Genomic DNA, 27930 nt, shown 5'->3' on the forward strand with positions numbered 1-27930 from the left:
GCAATTTTGTCAATATATGCTCTTATTCTAATTGAATGGATGCATGCAGTTTAGGTGGAGACCACTGTTTCTGGCATAGGGTGCGTTTACAATTGAAGCGAAACAAATTACTCTTTTCAGGGTTCTTAAAACTGGTAACTAGAATAGTGATTTCTTTGCTTTTCTTTACTTTTTCTTTGCTCTTCGTGTTTCATCATTTGTGTAAGCTTTGCCTCCTGACATTGGACTTTGGAGCAAGGTCCTGTAGAGATGTTACTGCTTGCAGGGAAAAACACAAAGGAATAAATTGGCACCGCCAACCGAACCGCCACTGGACCATCCCCCCGCCCACCCGAGAGCCCCCTCTCCCGGGGGTGGCCAGAGGCGGCGGGAGTCAGACAGGCGCTGCGCCCCCAGGCTCACAGCCAGCGCAGAGAAGCAACGCTGCTCAACTCTGCCTGTCCCTGTCTGGATTGAGACAGGGTTGTAGGCGAGACCAAAGATTATAGAGGAGCTCTTCTAGTGTCTTTGGGCGAGACAGGCAGTTGAGCTGCATTTAATGCTGGATTGAGCCTCCGAAGCCCAGCGCGCGTGTGTGAGTGTGCGCATGCGCGCGTGGCCACCAAGATATTCTGTCCGCGGTCCCCTCCATATTTTGATTGCTATTTCCGTGCCTGACAGGTGTTGTCCGAGGAGCGCTGGCCTTCCTTCCCACCTCCTCTGCCCCTTCCTCTCTCTCTCTTGTATGCTCCCATTATCCCCTCCCCTCCTCATCTACTCCTCCCCCCCCCATCTATTCATCCTGCACTGATCTCCCTAAACACCTCGCATTGATTCTCCTGCCACTCCCCATCAATCCTACACTGCTCCCCCAATTCATCCTGTACTGACCCCCCTTCCCATCCATCCTGCACTGCTCCCCCCATCCATCCTGCACAGATCCCCCCCATTCAACCCCACTGACATCCCCCACGCTCTCCCCTCACAATTTAACCTACTCCAACCAACACGCACTAATTCCCCTGCCTCAATCCATCCAATCCGCACCGATTGCCTTCTCAAGCCCCCCCTCCCCCACCACCATCTATCCATCCTGCACTGATTCATACACCCCCCCCACTCCCAACCCTATTGTGCTGGAAATGTCTTCAGAGCTAACATTGACTATTTTTGAAAACGGAATGCAATCAAATATGTTTTAATTCCCAATGTTATTATTTGTTTTAATCCATAAAGATGGATTAATTAAATTGTGAACACGTGAAACATTGAAACCGCAGTGTTCGATTGTCACTGACACGTTATTACAGAATTCATTTTAATGGTAAATCAATGCTCTATATATGAAGTATCAGTACTGTAGTTATTTAATGAGCAACATTCACAACTATACGTTGGATTTATCCAGGTTTTACTTCTACAGTCAGTCATATACATCACAAATTTGATCGAGAGATATTTCAGTTGAAATTTTAACGTTAATTCTGAAGTGGGAATGATGGAAAAAGCGTTTATCAACAATTTAAAAAAAAATTGTTGCTTACAAACTGGGTATCTTCATTGCCACATACATCTAATTTGAATGTCCGGTAATGTGGCGTCTTGACACCTTTAAATATATTACCAAAATAACATTTGCTGCATTTATGTCCTTTGGCCATCTCTTGCTAGTTAGTGTAATGTTTAACCTGTCAGATGGGTATAATCAGTTTTAACAGCTATTATCATAAAATGCCTTTAGAAAATTCCTTGCAACCTGTATATTTTGTTGTGGATAAATTATGTGAGAAGCGAGAGTGTTTCTGTACCATTAGCAATAACGACCCATGCTATGGCCATGTCATGATAATTTTCGGTCCTTCACAGAAAACATGCTTGCATCAATCTGTAGTGTGCATGGGTAAGCATATATGTTATCAAGTTCCAGGATTTATTGACACAGGTTGATCATACGCTGAATAATCCAACCATATTTTTGTTTGGAAGTGGAAAGAAATAATAAAAATTGCATTAATTGCAATGTGTAAAAAGAGTTGAGATGCCGTATTATAATTTTGTTGCATGTCATTGTGGTATATATCATGTCTTGATTGGTGAATATGTTAGTTTGTGACTTTATTTGAAGCAGAAATAATATGTGAATGCTTCATTGAGCATAATTCCGACTGGTAACTGCGCACTTTGTCCGAGCACGTGTCATGCAAGCCATCTTAAATGACCACCTAAACTGTCATTTGGCAATCTAAAAAACTGCCAAGGTTGCCCGGCTGGCAACAGGGATAAAAGTTAAGTATTAAGTGGGATAACAGAACTAGTGTGAACAGGCTATCGATAGCCAGCGTGGATTCAGTGGGCCGAAGGACCTGTTTCCACAATCAGTCAATCTCCCGGTTTTTAAGTTGAATGGGAAATCAATGTCCAAATTTAGCGGTTACAATGAACTCGCAGAGATTAAGCGGGAGGTGATTTTATTTGTAAAGTTAATTGTGGAGTACACCTCTGCCAGCTCTGTGGTGGTGCACAATTCATTGGCAAATCCTCACAGCTTGTTACTGGTTGATTTTCACATTAATAACACAAGTGTCACTCAGATGCCATTAGCTTTTAAGGCCAATATATTTCATGTTTCCAATCTACACATAAAAAGACTGAAAAATGACAGTTTCCCATTATGGCCAGACATTCTTCACAACCTGATAATTTGAGGTTATTTCCTGTGAACATTTATGTCAACACCATTGAATGGAAGTGTGTGAAGTCATCTTTTTTAATTTATAACTCATCCATAAAGTCGGCTTTATTCACAATGCAAATTTATTAAACGTGTGGCATCAGTGTAAGGGCATTTGAACATAGAGCAGTACAGTACTGGTACAGGCCCTTCGGCCCACAATGTCAGTGCTGAACATGAGGCCAAAATCAACTCTTATCTGCTTGCACATATTCCTCCATTCCCTGCATATCCATGTGCCTATCCAAAAGTCTCATAAATGCCACTATCGTATCTGCCTCCATCCACCCTGGCAGCACGGTCCAGGCACCCACCACTCTCTGTGAGTGTCAAATCATTTCTCTGGCTGACCCTCCTGGGTTAACCAGGAGCAGGGCTGACGAGGTGCAGGTGAGTTGATCCAATAGCCACTAATTGGACGCAGCTGTTTCTCCTCTGACTGTGGCCACGGCTCAGTCCGGGGTTCCGGAGTTTTCCGGCAGCTGGGCGCTGTTTGTGGTGCTCCTCGAAGGCTTCTCCTGGCCCGTCTGCCGGAGCGGTCCTGAGGGAGGATGGGCCTTCACACCTTCCATACACATTGAGTTTGTATATTCATAGAGTCACGGTGCAATTCTAGTTACATTACACTCAGCCAGACACTGAAGGTGACGTTAACTTTAGACATACGTACAAGGAGTAATGTGTTCATGTAAAGCGAGACATGATGAGATCATTTCTTGCTAAGCAGTAAAACATGCTTCTGTACTCCATTTTAATGCTCTTTTAATTATATATAACTAATATGTTGGAATAGTACGTAGAAAAAGAGTTTGCTGAAAATACTTACTGTTTTATTCAGAGTAGTGGAATCAAAAACTGGAGGACATAGGTCTAAGGTGAGAGGGAAAAGATTTGGTTTAGTTTAGTTTATTGTCACGTTTACCGAGTGACAACATTTTTTGTTGCGTGCTATCCTGTCAGCAGAAAGACTATACATGATTACCATTAAGCCGCTCACAGTGTGCAGTTACAAAATAAAGGAAATAACGTTTAGTGCAAGGTAAAGCCCAATAAAGTCAGATTAAAAATAGTTCGAAGGTTGCCAATGAGGTAGATAGGAAGTCAGGACCGCTCCCTAGTTGGTGATAGAATGGTTCAAGGGCCTGTCCCACTAAGGCGACTTTTCAGCGACTGTCTTCGACCTTCAAGCTCGACGGCACTCGCCTGAAAAACCTCAAGCTGGATCGACCGTCAGCGATGAAACATGGCGACCTTCTTTTACTCGCGGGCATTGAAAAAAACGCCGCGGCCTAGCTGAGGCCTCGAGTACGCGGGGACTACTCTCGAGCATGAAGGAGAGTTACAAAGACCTCCTAGGACCTTGTGTCGACCATGCTGCAAGTATGAGTCGAGGGCAAACTCTTCTAAACTTGCGAATTAGGTCGCCGCAGTGGAACAGGCCCTTCAGTTGCCTGTTAACAGCTGGGAAGAAACTGCCCCTGAATGTGGAGATATGCGATTTCACAATCTGAGGGGCAGCTTTTTCACACAGAGGGTGGGTATATGGAACAAGCTGCCAGGGGAATTACTGTAGTTGAGACAGGTACTATAAGAGCATTGGACAGGTACATGGTAGGAAAGGTGTAGAGGAATATCAGGGAAAAGAGACTAGCTTAGATAGGGCATCATGGTCGACATGGATGAGTTGGGCCAAAGGGCCTGTTTCAATGCTGTGCGACTCTGTGTCCAGGTCAGGGAGAAATCGGTGGTGAGGGAAACGGAATTAATATTTCCAGTCAATGTCCTTGCATCAGATCATTGAATCATTGAAAGATACAGCATGGAAGCAGGCCTTTCTGCCCACCGAGTCCATGTTGTCCATCGATCACCCGTTCCCACTAGTTTTATGTTATCCCAATTTCACATCCATTCTCTACACACTAGGGGCAACTTTACAGAGTTCAATTAACCTACAACCCCCCCCCCCCCCCCAAAGAGGAGATCGAGCACCCAGAGGAAACCCACGTGGTCACATGGTGAATCTGCAAACTCTACACAGACAGCAACCGAGGTGTGGATCGAACCGGGTCTCTTGCGCTGTGAGGCAGCAGCTCTACCAACTGCACCACTGTGCAATAATAAGTAGGCAAAGAGTATGCCGGGAATACAGAGCAGTTTGGGGGACGTCCATGGAGATAGAAACAGAATTAATATTTTGGGTCAATGCCCCTACATTACGCATTGCCTCATATCCTAAGTATTTCAGCTTTGCGATAACTGCAAATTTTTTGTTACTTGTTGATGCTTTTCCATTTGCAAATATTGAAATGGTCTGTAATCAATAGTCTGAAGAAGGGGCCCAACTGAGAGATGCTGCCTGACCTGCTGAGTTACTCTTGTAAACCAGCATCTGGATTTTTTTTGCATCTTTTGGGTGTGATTGCATGGGGTAAAGAAGCTGATTAATTTAAAAATGATACAATGATCATGTGTAGAAGATGTCCCTTTTTTAAGGTGAAGATAGACATAAAGTGCAGGAGTAACTCAGAGGGTTAGACAACATCTCTGGAGAAAAAGGATGGGTGGCGTTTTAAGGCGGGACCCTTCTTCAGACTGAAAGTAGAGGAGGGTAGTGCGCTAATACCCTCGAATCCAGGCAGCATTCTGGCGCCCCTCATCTGCACCCCCCCCACCCCCCCTAATCTTCAGGTTGCCTGTCTGTCAGACTTCTAATGGTCCCGGAATGTGATGTTGCCACTTTAATCATAGAAGGTCTGTAATGAGATATTCTCTGCCCTTCGAATATTCAGAGGAGTCCATCTGTTACTTGCTTTGTTCAAGGTGTGCATCATCTGTTAGCAGATTTAGTGAATGTGCTGTTTTACATCATGCTACATGCACTCTCAATCTGTTTACAATTTTCACCCATTAACTAATTCATAACATTAATTTCTCTCGAGCGGTATTTGCAGCTGCAATCATATTCCCAGCAAAAGTATTCAAACGCTACACTTTTTTATATTCTGATGTCATTACGATAAAAATGACCTGTTTGGTCTCAACTGAGAATATTTGAAGACACAGAAATTTGGGACCATTCTACCAAAAACCCCCACTAAAAGCTCTCTTTCACCCTTACTGCATAGGTCTGAAGAAGGGTCCTGACATAAAAGTGTTGTATGTCCATTCCCTCCGCAGATGCTGCCTGACCCACCGAGTTCCTCCAGCCTTATGTGGGGTTTTTTTTGCTCAAGATCCCAGCATCTGTAGTTGTATCACCACAAATAAATTGTACACTTTCAATATAGGTTTTAAGTAGGTGTGTTTGGGCAGTTACAGCATCATAGGGTCAGAGCTAAACAGAGCAAGAGGACATACCTTTAGAAACGTGATGGGGAGGAATAGTGTTAATGTGTGGGGATTGCTGGTCGGCGTGGACCTGGTGGGCCGAAGGGCCTGTTTCCATGCTGTATCTCTAAACTAAATTAAACTATAAATAAGGCTTTCACTCAGTGACCTGTTCAATGATTGCTACCTCTGGTCCTCAGTCGTATGTCCAAGGCTCAGATAAGATTATCCCTTTGTATGCCAGATCTAATTTTAGCACTGTGCCTGATTTAATGATGTTAGTTGATGTTAGTTGAGTCAAGCAGAAAGAAAAGGAGAGGATGAGTTGTCTCTGACAGCAATCCATAGGTTTGCACCATTCTAATTTCTACTCTTCTCATATTTAGAACTGCGACAGTATGGAGGGACCTGAATCCATTCTGGGGTGAAGAATATACTCTCCACCTGCCCATGGGCTTTCATAACCTCTCGTTTTATGTCATGGACGAAGACACCATTGGGTAAGTCAGCCTTCAACTATCGGCAAGTCTTCAAGACTTTACAATAAAGGCCCTACTGTTTCTCAATTTCTAATTGTTCTCGAACCAACTCTTGAGAAGAACACTGATGATTCCTAAGAATTTTAGAGAGACATTTCTCTTTGTTTTTTCAGTGCAATTTCAGGAGATATATTGTAATTTTTGATTAAAATAATCAAACTGCTGAAGGAACTTGAAGCTGTTATCTCTCTGAACAAGGAAATGGCAGATGAGTTGACAGGTACTTTGGATCCGTCTTCACTAAGGAGGACAAAAACAATCTTCCTGATATACTAGTGGCCAGAGGATCTGGGGAGACGGAGGAATGGAAGGAAATCCACATTAGGCAGGAAATGGTGCTGGGTAGACTGATAGGACTGAAGGCTGATAAATCCCCTGGGCCTGATGGTCCGCATCCCAGGGTATTTAGAGAAGTGGCTCTAGAAATCGTGGATGCATTGGTGATAATTTCCCAATGTTCTCTAGATTCAGGATCAGTTCTTGTGGATTGGAGGGTAGCTAATGTTATCCCACTTTTTAAGAAAGGTGGGAGAGAGAAAACGGGGAATTATAGACCAGTTAGCCTGACATCAGTGGTGGGGAAGATGCTAGAGTCAATTATAAAAGATGAAATAGCGGCACATTTGGATAGCAGTAGCAGGATCGGTCCGAGTCAGCATGGATTTACGAAGGGGAAATCATGCTTGACTAATCTTCTGGAATTTTTTGAGAATGTAACTAGGAAAATGGACAAGGGAGAACCAGTGGATGTAGTATACCTGGACTTTCAGAAAACATTTGCTAAGGTCCCACAGAGGAGATTAGTGGGCAAAATTAGGGCACATGGTATTGGGGGTAGCGTGCTGACATGGATAGAAAATTGGTTGGCAGACAGAACAAGAGTAGGGATTAACGGGTCCCTTTCAGAATGGCAGGCAGTGACTAGTGGGGACCGCAAGGCTCGGTGCTGGGACCGCAGCTATTTACAATATACATCAATGATTTAGATGAAGGGATTCAAAGTAACATTAGCAAATTTGCAGATGACACAAAGCTGGGTGGCAGTGTGAACTGTGAAGAGGATGCTATGAGAATGCAGGGTGACTTGGACAAGATGGGTGAGTGGGCGGATGCATGCCAAATGCAATTTAATGTGGATAAATGTGAGGTTATCCACTTTGGTAGCAAAAACAGGAAGGCAGATTACTATGTAAATGGTGTCAAGTTGGGAAAAGGGGATGTACAACGGGATCTGGGGGTCCTTGTTCATCAGTCAATGAAAGTAAGCATGTGGGTACAGCAGGCAGTGAAGAAAGTGAATGGCATGTTGGCCTTTATAACAAGAGGAGTTGAGTGTAGGAGCAAAGAGGTCCTTCTGCAGTTGTATAAGGCCCTAGTGAGACCACACCTGGAGTATTGTGTGCATTTTTGGTCACCTATTTTAAATTTAAATAACGGGGGGGAAGGGGAAGAAGGGTCGTAGTTTAATTTACATAGACACAAAATGCTGGAGTGACAGCGGGTCAAGCAGCATCTCTAGAGCCAAGGAATAGGCGACGTTTCGGTTCGAGAACCTTCCTCAGATTCCCGATTCGGGTTTCGACCCAAAATATCACCTTTTTTTTTCACCAGAGATGCTGTCTGACTGGCTGAGTTACTCCAATATTTTGTGTCTACCTTCGGTGTAAACCAGCAATTGCAGTTCCTTCTTACATATTTAGTTTAGTTTTGAGATACAGCTTGGAAACAGGCCCTTCGCTCAACGTGTCCGCACCGACCAATGATCACCTAGTTCTAGCCTACACACTAGAGACAATTTACAGAAGCCAATTAACCTACAAACCTGTGACAAGCTCTAACTGCATGCTAACCAGTTAGCGGAAAGACTGTACATTATTACAATCGAGCTGTTCACAGTGTACAGAAACATGGTAAAAGAGAATAACATTTAGTGCAAGATAAAGTCCAATTAAAGTCCAATTAAGTTTTGAGATTCAGGCTTGTGTGACGATTGCAAGGTTCAGCAGTGAGTCAGTGTCTAAATCTGGTTGAAGTCTAAGGTCAGGAACATTTTCAACAAAAAGTGAATTATGCCCAAAATAAATGGGACAAATGCTGGTGTACCTCAGGGGGTCAGGCAGCATCTCTAGAGCAAAGGAATAAGTGACGTTAAGGGTCGAGACCTTCTTCAGAGATACTGTCTGACCCGCTGAGTTACTCCAACACTTTGTGTCTGTTTTTGTAACCAGCATCTGCAGTTCCTTGCGCCTGAGTTATGTCTATTCTTTTCACCCTGGTGAATGTAGTCTGTGACCTACCAGCTGGGTGATTGGTTCTAACTTCAAAAATCCGTTGTCTGTCACCAAATCTTGCTGTCACTGCGGTATACCATTAATTCAGGCAGGCAAAAACCTTTGGGAGCTTGCAATCGTTTCAGAACACCATCAAGCATTTTTCAAGCAGGTTTATTTTGGATTATTAGACAAAAGGAAAATACTGCAGATGCTGAAATTCTGAAAAAAAAGATAATGCTGGAAATGTTTGGCAGGACTGCCAGCATCTGTGGAGAGAGAAAAACAAGGCTCGGGTGTCTGGCCTCAAATCAGTTTTGTTTAGAGCTACATCAAGAAAACAGGCTCTTTGATCATTGAACCTAGAACCGAGATGAGAGATTATAGATCAGTAGATCAATAATGCTTTAATAATTGCTACATGTGCAAAAACACGGTGAAATTCATTTTCGAGTTGTCAGATTTGGTGCCATTTCCATGCGCTAGGTTTTATGGAGCAGCAGCCGATCCTGGCGAGCCATGGATCGTTCAACATACCGATGTTCCTCGTCTCACCCGGCCACCTTTGTGCCAGAGAGATGCCTCCCGCAGCTGACCTTGAGGGTGCAGATGGTCAGACCCTGGTTAGGACCGAGATGAGAAAAACATTTTTCACACAGAGAGTGGTGAATCTCTGGGGGAATTCTCTGCCACAGAAGGTAGTTGAGGCCAGTTCATTGGCTATATTTAAAAGGGATTTATATCTGGCCCTTGTGGCTAAAGGTATCAGGGGGTATGGAGAGAAGGCAGGTACAGGATACTGAGTTGGATGATCAGCCATGATCATATTGAATGGCGGTGCAGGCTCGAAGGGCCGAATGGCCTACTCCTGCACCTATTTTCCATGTTTCTATTCCCTGCATATCCCACATGGATAAGTATGGAATGGAGGGATATGAATCATGTGCAGGCAGAGAGAGTTGGTCTTGAAATCACAACATGATGCCAACACCAACACCAACTCCTCTCTGTCTCCACACGATTCCTCCATTCCCTGCTTATCCACGTGTTGATCCAAAAGTCTCTTAGATGCCATGTTCATATCTGCCTCCACCACTATCCCTGGCAGCACATTCCAGGCACACAGCACCCTCTGTGTAAAAAAAAAAATTCCCCCGCATACCTTTCACATGGGATTATACATTCCTCGTGAGCATTGTTTTGAAATAATGAAAAGATAACCATCACCCTGTAACCATGTGAGTTTCCTCCGGGTGCTCCAGTTTCCTCCCACGTCTCAAAAGTTTGTAGGTAAATTGGCCATCTGTACATTGCCCCTAGCGTGTAGGAAATGGATGAGAAAGTCGGACAACATAGAACTAGTGTGAATGGATGGTCGATGGTTGGCGTGGACTCAGTGAGCTCCTGCTTCCATGCTGTATCTCTAAAACTAAAACTAAAAGCCCAAACGCTTAAGGCACATTAGAAGTAAATGCCTGGAAACATAAATAATTAAAAATATGCAACTGTGTTATTTTATCTTCCCCTCTTGTGGACGTGAATTCTCCATTCAAACAAATGTGGCCATGGATACAGCAGCAGGTTTAACCTGCCTTTGGAACTGAGGGCTCAGTGTGTGTGTGCTGGAGGCCAAGCATCCCGACAGGTGGATTTGTTACCATGTCAGAGACTTACCGGTTTGCTCACACAAGCACGTTATTCCAAACACTGACATTCGTGCGAGTGAAACACTGACCTTTTACCACATATCTGCCAGAATTTACCACAAAGCACAGGAGCAGAATTGGGCCATCCGGCCCATTGAGTCTACTCTGCCATTCCATCATGGCTGGTCTATTTTTCTCTCTCAACCCCCTTCTCCCCATAATATTTGACATGCTTACAAATCAAGAAATCCTTGCCGACAGTCTTTAACCCAGTTTGTTAAGGGAAATACAACGAGAGAGAGGAAGAGGCGGCTGGAGGGTCTCAGCGGGTCAGGCAGCATTTGTGGAGAGAATGGATGTGTTGGGTCGGGACCCTTCTTCAGACTGAGCCCATTCCCTCCACAGATGCTGCCTGACTCGCTGAGTTCGCCCAGCACCTTGTTACACCCACAGTACAAGGTGCATGTAATTATATAAATGATTATACTTCCATGTAGATTTTACTTACGTGCAACATGAAAGAAAAAGTAAGAAATAGCTAACCGTTTAATTATCCCCATAGCAACACAGTTGCTAAGTTAATTTGTAACTGATAAAATGTCATGGAAGCAAAGTCTGAATGCTAGTTATTTATAAACTGTTGCATTCAATTATTAAGAGAGCTGGTTTTGTAGAGAGGTGAAACTTTAGTTTGATGCTGTGACATTGGGGATGGCGCCAAGTTAATACTAACTAAATACACACTTGGGGTAGGGTGAGCTCACGTGATTATGGTTTATTTATAGTGAAGGACAGTAGTGACAAGAAGGTCCATGTCCACATGGGGGCGCAGTGCCTCGTCATCCGTTAGGAGGCACTGACGATCTCGGGTTTGTCCCCGGCAGCTCAGTCTTGCTTTCAAAGAGGAGGTGCTGGCGCTCTTGGGCTTGTCCTGGCAGCTCAGTCTTCCCCTCTCTTCCACTTTCTCCCTCCCCCTTCCTGCTGCTGGCCCTCTTGGGTTAACAAGGAGCAGGGCTGACGAGGTGCAGGTGAGTTGATCCAACAACCACTAATTGGACGCAGCTGTTCTGTGACTGTGGCCTCAGCTCAGTCCGGCTTTCCGGAGCTTTCCGGCTGCCGGGCGCTATTTGTAGGTATGTTGCAAAGCCTACCTGAAGCGTCGCTGAAAATCTGTCGCTGCGGGTGTGCGCGATTTTGGCGCCGTTTAGAGGGGGGCGGGTTTAAAACGCGATTTTCTCTAGGCTGTTCAAATCGAAGATGTTCAGCCTAGTTAATTATTAACGAAAAATCGCTGGAAGACCCCGTCGCAAAAGCTATTATTAGTTTTAAAGGCCTCGTATAATAGTTATAGTAGTTTAAAAATCAATCTCTAAACCCGTGACCACCGGCAGCTGTCAGGGTCGCATAGAGCAAATAATAGAAGGTAGGCTGCTTATTTTTACATTAAAAAGGGCTTCTTAAGATCCCTTTATACAAAGTTTAATATTGCGAGTAGCTCATTTTGGGCCCATTATATCCCGCAGTATTTTTCTGGGCACAAAGCTACCGCAATGTGAACGTTCTAAACCAGCGCGTTCACAGGATCCCACTAGAAAGCTGATTTTAAATGGACTTTAATTTACAGCAATTGAACACTAAATTCCTTCCATTTGGACTATAAATTAATGTAAATGAGATTTTAAAATCATGTTTTATTGTGAATTATTTATGAATATTATTTGGACACTTAGGCTATTTAAAAATGTTAATCATTTATTAAGAAATGGATAGATGTTTAGATCTAGTAATTGAAGTTTGAAATTAGCTACACTTGGGTAACTAACTAATTATATGCTTTAATTTCAGGTCATCCAAGTAAGATTATTTTATATTTGTTTCAGAATGGTTCAATCTACGATAACTGAAAATTTCATTCAGTTATCTTAATTTTTAAGAAGGTTATGAGCTTTTGACTGCACACGATCACAGCTTTTTTGTTATGTCCATAGAAAATCAATAGGGAACAAGATGCTAATTTCTGAGTATGAAAATGGCCATAACTTTTTAAATACTTGAGATATGAAAGTGAATTAGGTGTCAAATTAAACTTCTTTTTATGCTTTATCTGATGGGATAATTACAGACTTGATTTTTTAAATCTCAAAATTTTGTGACATTGCTACTATTTGTGGTGCTGGTCATGGGCAGCTTCTGGCTCATGAGACGAGGATCGGAGCGGTCCTTAGGGAAGGCAGGCCGTCACAGTGCACAGAGGGCTTATATTTTCACACGGCGTCAGTGATGCCAATTAATTTATTTCTCAGCTTAGTTCCCTCTGACCTCAGCGGAACCATTTCAAGAAAGCTCAATGTAAGTGTAGCAGGCAACACTGGCTTTTCAAAAGAGGGGAGAGTTTGCGCTTTATATCGATCCAGCTCGGGCAGAAATAGCAGAACAAATGCAAGCACTTGTACCAATACAGAGATTTGTACTGTACCAGATGGATCCCAATGAGACCCTAGAGAATGCATTCATTATAACAAATGCCCACTCCAACCCAACTGGAGTGTAAGATTACCAGCAACCAGCTGATACCTTCATACATCTTCATACAGTACATCTCCTCCGCACCCCCTTCCTGATTGATTACTGACATCAATGATGTGTGTGGACTCTTTAAACTTTAGACTTTAGAATAACAGCATGGAAATAGGACCTTCGGCCTACCGAGTCCACACTGACCAGCGATCTCCCCGTGCACTAGCATTGTATATCTACAATGACTGTAATATGTCATATAATATGACTGTATGCACGTAAATATATTTATTTATTGCTCATATTCTATGTCGCTCTTCTAGGGAGATGCTAACTGCATTTCGTTGTCTCTGTACTGTACACTGCACAATGACAATAATCTGAATCTGAATCTGAAAAATCTACACACTAGGGACAATTAACCTACAAACCTGTGCAACTTTGTAGTATGGGAGGAAACCGGAGCACCCGGAGAAAACCCACGTGGTCACAGGGAGAACACACAAACTTTGTACAGACAGCACCTGTACACACCTGGAGCTGGAATGGCAGCAACTGTACTGCTGCGCCACTGTGCCGCCCACGTGATGGACCGATGCGCCTGTTTCCATGCTGCATCTCTATAAACTTTTTTTTTAAAGCTTTACCAGAGTGATGACTGCAACGGGCAGATTGACTGGTTGTGCAGGCTGGCTTGTATCTGCTGGAGTTTAGAAAGGAGGAAGGGAACCAACCTGACTGAAACTTGTAAGGTTCTCGGGGGTCGAGACAGGATGGAGAAGATTTATTCTCTGATTAGAAAAAGCTCGATCGTGTGGTCGCTGCCTATATATAAGGAATCAATGGTGCGGTAATTTTATTTTCCTTAAAGGGTTCTGAGTCTTTGGAACTCTTTTCCCTCAAAGGGCAATGAAATCAGACTCTGTATTTTTCAGGAAGAGTTAAATTCTCGATATGTGAGGGGATGACATGTAGCTAGATCCTGCAACCAACCTTATTGCGGCTTTTTCTCTGGAACTGTAATGCTATAATGCTGAAAAATTGTATTCTGCACTCTGGCGGTTTTCTGTTTTCTCTACAACATATATGTTATATTTGTGTGTGGCTCGATTTTGTACATGTATTATCTGATTTAATTAGATACCACGCGGAGCAAAGCTTTTCACCGTATCTCAGTACACGTGACAATAATAAACCAAACAGCGGGAACCTAGCCCACACACTGAAATGGGATACCCGTTTTTAAAATCTGACTTCCGCTGAAATGTTTCTCTATTTCAAATTTGCAGGCACGACGATGTCATAGGGAAGATTTCTCTAAACAGGGAGTACATTGCAGCTCATTTAAGAGGTGAGTAACCTGTAAACTGGGATTGGTGCAAACGAGTTTGGGTGTAGCTACCTCACAGCGCCAGAGACCCGGGTTCGATCCTGACTGTGGGTGCATCCTGTACGGAGTTTGCACATGGGTTTTCTCCGGGTGCTCCGGTTTCCTCCCACGTCCCAAAAATTGGCCTCTGTAAATTGCCACTATGTGCAGGGAGTGGATGAGAAAGTGGGATAGCATAGAACTGGTATGAATGGGTGAACGCTGGTCGGCGTGGACTCGGCGGGCCGAAGGGCCTGTTTCCATGCTGTATCTCTAAAGCTAAAAAAACTAAGTTCAAGCCGGAGTAAAAACACTGGAGGAATTCAGTGGGTTAGGCAGCATCTGTGCAGGGAAGGGGCAGGCGAGGTTTTGGGTTAGGACCCTTCTTCAGACTCAAGTAGCAAGTTCTAATGCTGTTTCTTTTCTTTTACTGATGAGAAATACCTGGAGAAAACAAGGTGTTATAAAAATGAGTTACAATTGATGATTGCCAAGAAATGCATACTTCTTTAGCAGATCTATATCTGTTTACTTTAGCAATCTGACCTGTGCCTTAAGTGCAGCTCATTTAATTGATGATCAAAGCAAAAGTACACCACTCCTCTCAAGCTATTAACTGGAGATAAATTTTGAGGCAAGTGAATACGAGCAAAGACTAAACATTACCAGGAATCTCGCACATATCAGAAATACATGCCACAGATTTTGTATTCCAATGGACTTGTTGGAGTGGCACAGTGACACAGTCGTAGAGCTGCTGCCTTACAGTGCCAGAGACCCGGGTTCAATCCTGACTATGGGTGCTGTCTGTACGGAGTTTGTACGTTCTACCTGTGATCTACCTGTGGGTTTTCTCCAGGTATTCCAGTTTCCACCCACACTCCAAAGACATACAGGTTTGTAGTTTAATTAGCTTATGAAAAATTGTATATTGTCCCTAGTGCGTAGGATAGTGCTAGTGTATGGGGATAGCTGATCGGCTCGGACCCGGTGGGTTGAAGGGCCTGTTTCTGTGCTTTATCTCTAATCTAAAGTTTACTAGAATCGATACAAATAACTAATGCATGTTATTAATTCAGCTAATCCTTTTCTCCTGCTTGTTTGAATCTTACAATTTGTCTCTGATTATATTGCCAATATCCATTAGCATGTGGCAGAATTTGTTTTAAACCTTAATTACAAATAGATTGCCACTCCAGCAGCGCAGGCAGAATGCGTGGGAAGCCCAAACTACCACTTCTGGCAATTAATTTAACAGCTAAAGACAAACAAGCACAAAGGAAAGAATATATCGCTGGCAGATCTTTTCTTTGGATTTTCTTTAGTCTCTGGCCACTATTGTTCCTCCTGTTTTGGAGGAAGTGCACATGATTAAGGGTAAGATATAAAAGAAAGGCCTGTTTCTGCGTTTGAAAGTCTGCATATTTCTCTCCCTCCTGGGCCTTGCTTGAAGATTCAAGGGAGACGGGTAAAATGGAATGCTATCAAACAGTTCCAATGCGTAGCCCTCCTGAAAGAGGCACAGCATGGAAACAGGCCCCTCGGCCCATCTAGTCCACACCGACCTGTTCGCACCAGTTCTATGTTACCCCACTTTCTCTTCCACTCCTACACACTAGGGGGCAATTTACAGTGACTAATTAACCTACAAACCCGCACGTCTTTGGGATGTGGGAGGAAACCAGAGCACCTGGAGAAACCCATGTGGTCACAGGGAAAACGTTTAAACTCCACACAGACAGCACCCGAGGTCAGAATTGAATCTGGGTCTCTGCCGCTTCTACCAGCTGCTCCACTGTGAAAAGGGATTTCTTTCCAGATTTCTTGCTGGTTTAACTTTATGTATGAAATGTGTGAGAGATCATAACATTAAAGACTTACCAAATAGGACGTTTTTCATTAAAACTTTATCACCGAATAATATATTTTAAGAATATCATACCCATCATTGTTTACTTTAAACTGATGGTGTTGCTAATCATGATTTATTTCAGGAATATTTTCCCACACCCTATTTTGTTGCATCTGACTGTTGGGAATAAAATTTACTGCCTACGTACAATGATTTTGCAACAAAAGTAAGAATTATTTTCAAGAGGGGCTGGGAGGAAATGGTTTATGTGTCTGACTCGCTAGCAAGTTGTAAACCATACAGTATGAGAGAGATACAGGGGTTTATAGGAAATAAAAAAGAGCTGCCCAGGTCATCATTTATCTCTTGACTAGCATCACTAAAGCAGATTAGCTGGTTATAATCATACTGCTGTGTGTGAGATCCTCCTGTGGTTACCAAGCTGCTGTCGTCCCCAACAATATCACGCTCAGGAATGGCGACACAAGGTACTGCAGATGCCGGTTTATAAAACAGATACAAAATGCTACGATTACTCAGCAGGTCATGCAGTATCTCTGGTGAATAGAAACATAGAAAAATAGGTGCAGCAGTAGGCCATTCGGCCCTTCAAGTCAGCAACGCCATTCAATATGATCATGGCCGATCATTTAAAATCAGCACCCCGCTCCTGCTTTTTCCCCCCATATCCTTTGATTCCTTTAGTCCTACAAGCTAAACATCTTGAAAACATCCACTGCCTTCTGTGGCAGTGAATTCCACAGATTCACAACTACCATCTGAAGAAGAGTCCATACCTGAAAGGTCACCTATTGCAGTCTAAAGAAGAGTTCTGACACGAATAGTCACATATTGCAGTCTAGAGAAGTGTCCTGACCCGAAACGTCACCTATCCATGTTCTCCACAGATGCTACCTGACGCACTGATTTACTCCAGCACCTTGTGTTTTTTATTATGCCCAGGAATAACTCACTGCTATAAAACGTTTAGAAATTTTCTGAGGTTGTGAAGTCAAGAAAGTCAAGAGTATTTATTTGTCATATGTACTGAGAACAGGAAAATGAGATTCTTACTTGGTGCAAATTCCAGGCCTGCATGGATCAACGTAATCATATCTTATCAAATCATATCATATCAAAGCGAATGGTATGTTAGCATTCATAGCAAAAGGATTTGAGTATAGGAGCAGGGAGGTTCTACTGCAGTTGTACAGGGTCTTGGTGGGACCACACCTGGAGTATTGCGTACAGTTTTGGTCTCCTAATCTGAGGAAAGACATTCTTGCCATAGAGGGAGTACAGAGAAGGTTCACCAGACTGATTCCTGGGATGTCAGGACTTTCATATGAAGAAAGACTGGATAGACTCGGCTTGTACTCGCTAGAATTTAGAAGATTGAGGGGGGATCTTATAGAAACTTACAAAATTCATAAGGGGTTGGACAGGCTAGATGCAGGAAGATTGTTCCCGATGTTGGGGAAGTCCAGAACAAGGAGTCACAGTTTCAGGATAAGGGGGAAATCTTTTAGGACCGAGATGAGAAAAACATTTTTCACACAGAGTGGTGAATCTCTGGAATTCTCTGCCACAGAAGGTAGTTGAGGCCAGTTCATTGGCTATATTTAAGAGGGAGTTAGATGTGGCCCTTGTGGCTAAAGGGATCAGGGGGTATGGAGAGAAGGCAGGTACAGGATACTGAGTTGGATGATCAGCCATGATCATATTGAATGGCGGTGCAGGCTCGAAGGGCCGAATGGCCTACTCCTGCACCTATTTTCTATGTTTATACGTGCCGTCAGTACAGAGTAGATTTACGTGGATGTTGCCAGAACCTGAGGGCCTGAGCTATAGGGAGAAGCTGGGCAGTCTCAGGAGACTGAAGGGTGATCTTATAGAGGTGTATAAAATCATGAGGGTAATGAATAGAAAAAGATACAAAGTGCTGGAGTAACTAAGCGGGTCAGGCAGCATCTCTGGCGGACATGGATAGGCGACACTTCTGATCGGCACCCATTTTCAGACTGATTGTAATAGTGGGGAGAAAGCTGGTAGAGTGGGGGGGAGGAAGGTGTTGGGACAAAGCCTGGCAAGTGATAGATAGATACATGTTTTGGATTGGCAGATGGTTAGAAAAAGGCTGGAGATGAAAAGATAAAAAGTGTGAGATATAGAGATAACATGGAAGAGGTGTGAAATGAGAAGCACAGATGGTGATGGGTATGTACAACGAACTACCAGAGGAAGTTGAGGCAGGTACAATAACAACATTTAAAATACATTTGGACAGGTACATGAATAGGAAAGTTTTAGAGGGATATGGGCCAGATGTGAGTAAAAGGGACCATCTTAGATGAGGCATCTTGGTTAGCAGGGACAGTTGAGTTGAATGACCTATTTCCTTGCAGTATGACTCTATTAAATACCATAAATGTCTGTGCCGAACATGATGCCATTTAAACTAATCTCCTCTGCCTCCATATAGGGGTGGCACAGTGGCGGAGCGGTAGAGTTGCTGCCTTGCAATGTCAGAGATCCTGACGATGGGTGCTATCTGTACGGAATTTGTATTTTCTCTCTGTGACCGCGTGGGTTTCCTCCGGGTGCTCTTGTTTCTTCCCACACTCCAAAGACGTACGGTTTTGTAGGTTAATTGGCTTCGGTAAAGATTAAAGTCGTGTGTAGGATAGTGCTAGTGCACGGGAATCACTGGTTGGTGCGGACTCGGTGGGCCGAAGGACCTGTTTCTGCGCTGTATCTCCAAACTAAACTAAACTATAGAACGTAGAAGATTACCAGCAATCCGTTCTTCTTTCCTCGGAGAAGCAAGAAAGGACATTTAAATAAATTATTTGCTGAAGGTTTTGAATGAGTTTTCCTGAACGAAAAAGACAAAATTGTGACCTTCTGTGCTGGGGGGCATTATACTGCGGGGTAAACTTGCCGATGTTTGGGTATGTAAGTAATCTGAGGCATTAATAAGTGACAGCCAGCGAGAAAGAGTTTCCCCAAAGGGACTGCACTGTCAATATTTGTCAGACTCAGTTTTGTCCTCCCTTGGCAATGTCATTGGTTATCTGGCATTAGAAATTATTGTCTGAGGTACTTATTTTGTCAACATAATACTGATAAAACGAGGCAGCATTAAGCAAAAAAAAGAAAAGCTACAAGATGTCAAATCCAATTTCTTGTCCATCCTGGTGCAAATTAATTTAAAATAAACCAGGGCTGAATTTGCTATTTGTTCATATAATGCGTTTTAATATCCGCCATTTGTACTTATATTTTTCTGCAACACTGTAAACATCTCTGCAAATTTTTTTCTGGTTATTTTTCATTCTCCGGGTATTAATTTCCAAAGATTTATCATAGTTTGAGAAGAACATGTCAATCAATTGACAAAATGGATATCACTCCAAGGAGGTGAACAAAGATTATGAACTAGCCTCAACATTGCTGGAAGTCACAGCGAGAGATCACAAAGTTGGTAGATGCGAGCCAAGCTTCTGTATCCAGGGTCTGATACTGGATCACTGTCGCCCAAGAGGACGGGCAGGTGCGACCGCTAAAGGAAGATGACTCCATGAGATGAGGCCGTGCTCATTCGGAAAAGGAATTGGACCCTACAGGTTTTAGTGTAGATTGGAATCACTGTTCCAAAACCCAGATTTGCACATCAAAACCAGCATTAAAAAAAAATTGAGACACTCCATGAGGGGAATAGATAGGGTAAATGTACAGAATCTTTGACCGAGAGTCAGGGAATCAGGAACCAGAGGACATAGGGTTTATGTGAGAGGAGAAAGATATGATAAGAATCTGTTGAGCAATTTTTTTACACAAAGGGTGGTAGGTGTATGGAACGAGCTGCCGGAGGAGGTAATTGAGGCAGGTTCCATCACAACTTTCTAAAAACATTTGGACAGGTACATGGATAGACTAGGTTTAGAGAGACATGGACCAAACACGGTACTGGTGTAGAAGGGGCATGTTGGTCAGTGTGGGCATGTTGGGCTGCGAATTCTCCTCAAAGTACGTCTATGTAGAAGAGGTTCTCCCCTCATCAACCTGAAGAAGGGTCCCGACCCGAAACATCATCTGTGCAACACCTCCACAGATGCTGCCTGAGCTGCTGAGTTCCTCCAGCAGTTTGGTTTTTGCTTAACATCAGCAGATGTGTAAATGGTAAGCAGGAACTTAGCAGATAAAACTATATCAGCTCACACCTAACAGCAGGATCCCACCCGAAGATTTTAATGGATTAAAATTTCACAAGTGGAGTACAACGTAAGCCCTGTGCCATGTGGAATGTTGAGCTGCTGAAGGTTCTTTAAAAAAAAAATAGGACTTTATTCATGGGAACAAGGCAGGAGAATGGGGTTGAGCGGTAAAGATAGATCAGCCATGACTGAATGGTGGAGTAGACTTGATGGGCCAAATGGCCTAATTCTGCTCCGATGCCTTATAAACATAAATTTATGAACTGAGTTCTAAACTAATGTACATTGACTTTTATCCATCTGGTTTTTTATAATGTGTACATTGGTCATAATAAAAGCCTCTTGTTCTTCAGGTATTGACAACTGGATAAATTTGGTTCGAATTCACCCGGATGAGGAGATTCAAGGAGAGATACACCTGGGTTTAGAGATTCTCCGCGATCGGCAGACTAAAGTCCTAAAGTGCCATCTTATCGAAGCCAGGTGAGAGAAAACTTCATTGGCAAAGAATCACAGCCAATAAAAAAAATGCATTTCACACTAATAAAGAGAAAGGCCACCAACAAAGCTACACTGAACAGTATGTACAACTGCCTGAGTTGGTGGGCATCAGCGAGACGGACAAAATTGGATTGCTTTCTCTGGAAGGCAGAGGTTAAAGGAAGACCTGATGGAAGTATATGAAGTTGTGAGAGGCACAGATAGGGAAGACAGTCAGAACATTTCCCCCAGGCTGGAAATGTCAAAGGTTAGAGGGCACAGCTTTAAGGTGCGAGGTGCAACGTTTAAAGGAGATGCGCAAGGCAAGTCTTTTTACACAGAGGGTGGTGAGTGCCTGGAAACTGCTGCCAGGGGTGGTGGTGGCGGCAGATACGTTAAGAGGCTTTTAGATAGGCACATGGATATGCAGGGTTTGGAGAAATATGGATCATGTGCAGGCAGAGACGATTATTTTAACTTGTCATTTTGTTCGGCACAGACATTATCGGCTGAAGGGCCTGTTCAATACTCAAGAGTGTTTAAATGTCATATGTACCAAAATTGAATAATTCATACTTGCAGCTGCATAACGGGTTTGTAAACAAAGTCCCCAATAAATCATATAAGAAACAGAAAAAAAGTTCAATAAATAAAAAAAAACAATAAAATTCAAAACAAAATAAAAGCCCGACTTGGATCCCTCGTGCACACAAAACAGTTTGAAGTTTAGTTGGTGGTGTTCAAGAGCCTGATGGTTGTTGGGAAGAAGCTGTTCCTGAACCTGGAGGTCCCAGTTTCCAGGCTCCTATACCTTCTCCCTGATGGCAGGAGTGAGATGAGTGCGTGGCCAGGGTGGAGTGAGACTTGCTGATGCTGGTCTGTGTTTTTGAGGCCTCCTGTAGATCTCTTCAATGGTGGGGAGGTCGGTACCGTGAAGGTCTGGGCAGTCTCCACAACTTTTAGTAATTCCTTTTGTTCCTGGGCATTTGGGTGGTCTAACCCTGGCCATGATACGATCAGTTAGTATTGCTCAATACTGTGCCATGTATTTAGTGTCTGTAAAGCTGTCGCAGGGAGAACGTGCAAACTCCGCACAGACAGTATCTGTAGTCGGGATCGAACCCGCAGACTCTGGTGTTGTGAGGCAGCAGCTCTACCAGCAGCACTATTAAAATGGTTCTGGGAAGTCATTTCAACTGGAAGTCATCTGCACTCTAGATAAGTTCATAGTTGATAAGAGCAGAATTAGACCATTTGTCCCATCCAGTCTACTCCTCCATTCTATCATGGCTAATCTATCTCTCCCTCTCAAACCCATTCTCCTGCTTTCTCCCCATAATCCTGACACCTGTACTACTCGAGTAAGTCTCTGTAACAGACGGTGCAAAGCTGAGATGCTTTTTATTGCAGCTTATGAATTCTAAAACTTCCATCATTAGAATTGTCTGACTGTGACTTGCTGAACATCATAAATATTAATCATGTTTCAAGTTGATCTTCATAATTCTCTGGCATGCCGGAGGTTGCAGGGAAGTACATACAATCATGAGAACTAATGATAGGGTGGACAGTCAGTGTAATAGCCATTTAGCTTAACTCAGTATATTGTAATTAACCAGTTACCTTTTATTTTATCTGCCTGTAATTATGTGGGTGGGATTTATACGTAGCCTGGGGCGTGGTTTGTGACTGGGATTCTGGCGCAGACTACCAAGGAGTTTAGTTTAGTTTGATGAAGATCGGGGGAGAGATATTCGACCATCCATGAGCATGACCACGAGTATGATTGAAATGTACTTATACAAGAAGAAGCCTTGATGAATTATTTTACTGTTTGTACTACTACAATAAAGAAACTATTAAGAGACTGTTTGTGGAAGATTCATCTTTCGACGGCATTGAATGTCTCGTGGAGGGCTCTTGGGTACGTATCGATTACCTTCTGATCCACGGTCATCTATTAAAGTGACTATTGTGGGCTAAACCCTTGAGACGTCGTAGAGGCTGTCACTACAGTCAGAATCTTTTTCCCAGGATGGAAATATCAAATACTAGAGTTCATAGCTTTAAGGAGAAATGGGCAAAGTTTAAAGTAGATGTGTCAGGCAAGTGTTTTCCATAGGAAGTGGTGAGTGCCTGGAACGCACTACCTATGCTGGTGGTTGAAACAGAACTATTAGTGGCATTTTAAACCATTTATAGGCACATACAGATGCACGGAGGGATACGGGTTATGTGCAGGCAGATAAGGGTTAGCCTTGGCATCATGTTCAGTACGGACATTGTGGGCTGAAGGGTCCACTCTTGTGCTGTACTGTTCTATGTTCTAAAATTCATTTGTAACTTTGAAGAACATGTGAGGAGGTTTACGAGAATGATTCTAGGAATGGTTGGGTTAACATATGATGAGCGTTTGACGGCACTGGGTCTCTACTCGCTGGAGCTTAGAAGGATGAGGGGGGACCTCAATGAAACTTACTGAATAGAGTGGATGTGGAGAGGATGTTTCCACCAGTGCGAGAGTCTAGGACCAGTAGGCATAGCCTCAGAATAAAAGGACGTACCTTTAAAAAAGGAGGTGAGAAGGAATTTCTTTAGTCAGAGAGTGGTGAATCTGTGGAATTCATTGCCATAGATGGCGGTGGAGGCCAAGTCAATGGATATTTTTAATGCAGAGATAGATAGGTTCTTGATTAGTACAGGCGTTATGGGGAGAAGGCAGGAGAATGGAGTTGAGAGGGAAAGATATATCAGCCATGGTTGAATGGTGATGTAGATTTAATGGACTGAATGGCCTAATGCTGCTTCTAGAACTTATAAGATTACAAATTACAGAATCAACTCAGCATCTTGTATATTTATTGGATTCTCTGACATGCTGTGCTCTTTATATGAAAATGGAAGACTTCTATTGGCAAGATTTTTGACAGAGATTTGCATTCTGCTCAGTGACTTCACCAGTGAGTTTAGCATCAGATCTGTTCTCATACGAAAGGGTTGAGTAGGCCAAAAGTGCACAACACTTTATCTTTCTCAGCTAGATTTAAGAACGGCACAGTGACAGTCACTCAGTGGTCTAAACAGTAGAATGATTTGAAGAAACAAGGAACTGCAGATGCTGGTTTAGAAAGAAAAAGACACAAAGTGCTGGAGTAACTCAGCAGGTCAGGCAGCATCTCTGGAAAACACAGACAGGTGATGTTTTGGGTCCAGACCCTTCTTCAAACTGAATGTATTTAGGGGAGAAAGTTTGAAAAGAGATGGGGGCAGGAAAATGTTTGGCAAGCGATAGGTGGATACAGGTGAGGATTTAAAATTTTTTTTGCAGATGGTTGGAAAAAAGGCCAGAGGTGAAAAGACAATTGCTGTGAGATAAGAGGTGTTAAATGATTTGGAATATTGTAGTTAGTGATAGCTACTGAAGGAGACCAAAACTGCACTTGGGTCTGAAGACGAGTCCCGACCTGAAATGCGGTCTGCCCATTCTCTCCGCAGATGGGGCGGCACAGTGGTGCAGCTTGTAGAGCTGCTGCCTCACACGGCCAGAGACCCGGGTTCGATCCTGACCTCGGGTGCTGTCTGTGTGGAGTTTGCACATTCTCCCTGTGACCACATGGGTTTACCTCCGGGTGCAACGGTTTCCTCCCACATGCAACTTTTTAGCTTAATTGACCTTTGTAAATTGTCCCTTGTGTGTAGGGAGTGGATGCAAAAGTAGGATAACATAGAACTAGTGTGAACAGGTGATCGATGGTCAGCATGGACTCGGTGGGCCTGTTTCCACGCTGTATCATTCCATTAATCAATTCAAGATACTGCCTGACCTGTTGAGTTCCTGCAGCACTTTGTGTTTTGTTCAAGATTCCAATCTCTGCAGTTCCATTCACTGCAAAGTCTCCCCAAAGTATTGTCTAGTTTGAAGACGTTCTCCACCTCTCTCCAAAAATCTGAAGAAGTGTCCTGGCCTGAAAAGCCTCCTGTCCATTTTTCTCCACAGATACTGCCTGAACTGCTGATTTCCTCCAGCACGTAGTGTTTTGCTCAAGATTCCAACAGTTGCAGTTGTTTGTGTCTCCACTGTACTGCTCCCCTGTGATATAAAGTGGAGAACAAAGTTAGATTCAGTTGCAAATAAAAATCAAGAAAGTAATCTTTATTATTGCAGCCAATGAAAAGCCATAATGAGGGACATTAAACATTCTTCAGTCTTTGTTGCGCTGAGGAATCATTTGAGAATGGATAAGAATTTTATAGATTTTTCTGTTGGTTTATTATCTATGAGTTGTGTTTACAGGCATGTTATACCGCTGCAAATTGGACTTCCACTGTTATCAGTACATATGACAATTAAACACTCGATAATTGTACTGAGATTCATAACTAATATTGACTGTGTGGGTATAAGCAGATGATACATTTTGGAGGAAGATCAGAGATTATAAGAATCATAGCTAAAGTATTGTTATATTTGTACAGTCCACTGTGAACTTTAAAATTGCTCCTTAATGATATGGTAATTTTCAGGTGTCAAAAATATGTTTAAGATATCACAGTAGTGAAATGATAGTAATTTGAGGTGCCACGCTTAGATGTAATGGTGCAGACGGATTCTACTCAGTTAAATGTTTGATAGTGTGGGATTGGAAAATGGGCACATTTTGATGATTGTTCTCCACTGTAATTATACCGTACGTCTTTTAAACCTTCCATAACAAGGGACCCCAGCCTGTCAGATCTGACAAAAAAAAATCTTCAGGAAATTCATGTAGTACCTCCTGTTTTGACTGAATATTGAGATTAGTAATTCAGATAAAGAACAGGATCGGGTATCCTGGCAACGTGAGAATTCTAGTTATAGGCGGCTTGTTGCTGCTGTATTGGAAATTGCCCTTTTAAATGAAGTCAGATGATAGGAAAATAGCAGAAGGCCAATTAAATGAAGCATTGTGGACTTAGAAGCAGACATAGGCTTGAGATTGGCTTCTAATAACAGCAAAGTAGAAAATTATCCCTGTTCTCTGTGTGTATTTAGTGGATATGTCTGAATTCGTAAGGAATGCCAGGCTCTTATATACATAAAGCTGCCATTGACTGAGGCCCAGGAGGTCGAGAGCATTACTTTCCTCTTTATGTTGACTGACTGAGTACATTTAATGGGTTCTCTTTAGACCTCTGGTAGTCACCTGTCTTATCAACGTCCTCAGGGAAATTATTCTCATATGAAAAGCTTCAGTCTGATTTCTTTGAGATCAGAATCGTGTACGTCAGTTATTCATCTCAGCATCTTATTCTTATATATTATTTATACTAAAATAAATTTTACTTTATCATTAGGAAGCTTAGTGAGAGGTAAAACAGTTTTGGAAACTCAAAATTATGTGCAGTGTAAGGATTGATTTATTGGATCGGTATGCAGAGGCCTAAGTTATTTAGCCAGCTTTTCCAAGAATCGTTTGGGGAATCAATTTGAGAACAAAGTGATCAATTGCAAACAAATTCCTTGCAAGTCTAGTCATAAAACAGCAACCTATTTGCCTGGTTGTCCACTACTATTCTCTGGAAATGCTTATTTCAAGATGAGGAACTCTTTAAGTGCAGGCAGTTATATTGGACGAAAATGTGATGGCCAATTTACTGCCAGCAAGATCTTGCAGATGCATTGAGGTAATGGCCTGCTTCTCTTCATGTCGTGGTTATTCGTTGAGGAGAAAAGTATTGGCTAGGACATCAGAGATAGTGCCTCTGTCTATTTTATGAATAGATCTAATGGGACGGCACTGCAGCACATCGGGTAGAACTGCTGCCTCACAGCATCAGAGATCCGGGTACAATCTTGACTATTGGTGGTGTCTAAACGGAGTTTGCTTGTTCTCCCTGTCATCATGTGTGCTTCCCCCAGGTGCTCTGATTTCCCAAAGACGTGCGGGCTTGCAGGCTAATTGGCCCCTGTAAATGGCCCATAGTGTGTAGGGAATGGATAAGAAAGTGGGATAACATAGAACGAGTGTGAACGGGTAATGAGTGATCGGTATGGAATCGATGGGCCGAAGGGCCCGTTTCCATTCTGTATTTTTCAATCGATTCAATTCAATTCAATTGTTTAAGAAAGAACTGCAGATGCTGAAAAAATTGAAGGTAGACAAAATTGCTGGAGAAACTCAGCGTTTGAGGCAGCATCTATGGAGCGAAGGAATCTGTGACGTTTGGGGTCGAAACCCTTCTTCAGACTTCAATTCAATTCAGCAGTCAAGAAATATAATTTAATTTGCTGCATGCAGGAGAAAAATCACTTTTCTATTAATGTAAGTAACTAATGGTTGAAGACTTGAGGGTCAAGAGAGCAATTATTTGTAATTTATTTGTCTTTTTTAATGATTCTCTGGCTGTAGAATTGAGAGAATGCCGGCTAACACGTTCTATTCTGATGAAGGGTCTCGACAGCGCGACCAAGCGTGACGTGAAGGGTCTCGATAGCGCGACCCCAAAAGTTGGACAGGTATATGGATAGGAAAGGTTGAGAGGCATATTGATCAAACATGAGCAAGTGGGAATAGTTTAGATAGACATCTTGGTCTGCATACATTAGTTGGGCTAAAGGGTCTGCATCCATGCTGTATGACTTTAATACCCTATGAACGTGAACATAGCAATACTCACATCCATGCAATCTATTCTTGGAGGTTAATTGGAAGATTAATGTTGGTCAGTATAGTACCCATGAATTTTGGATCAATTTCTCTTTAAAATGAAAGCTCCTCTGACACGATTTGGTCTAGATTATGTTATTGAGCCTCTGAAATGGGGCTTGTGAACAGATAAAATTGTACAAAACTATTACTCATGCAGAAGGAGTGACAACTCCTGAACATTGCTGGAACTCAATGGGAATGATATTCCCCACACATACTTTAACAACGTAACATCTACCAGTTGCATCTATTCACCTCAGCAATCTATTCTTCTACCATGAGATCTTTCTGAGAAAATGAAAGTCATGATAGGA

The 27930-nt window shown here is 42.8% G+C and overlaps 1 protein-coding gene across 2 annotated transcripts in view; it reads left to right on the forward strand.

The window, feature by feature from the left end:
* Positions 1-27930, forward strand: part of rasal1 (RAS protein activator like 1) — a 140643-nt gene that overhangs the window by 6236 nt on the left and 106477 nt on the right. For both annotated transcript variants that reach the window (XM_033043341.1, XM_033043342.1), the window contains exons 3-5: positions 6424-6537; positions 14299-14360; positions 20801-20930. In XM_033043341.1, coding sequence (XP_032899232.1) covers positions 6424-6537; positions 14299-14360; positions 20801-20930 — 306 coding nt within the window. The remainder of the gene's footprint in view (positions 1-6423; positions 6538-14298; positions 14361-20800; positions 20931-27930) is intronic.

Source organism: Amblyraja radiata, chromosome 25 (assembly GCF_010909765.2).
Source record: "Amblyraja radiata isolate CabotCenter1 chromosome 25, sAmbRad1.1.pri, whole genome shotgun sequence".
NCBI classification, from domain to species: domain Eukaryota; kingdom Metazoa; phylum Chordata; class Chondrichthyes; order Rajiformes; family Rajidae; genus Amblyraja; species Amblyraja radiata.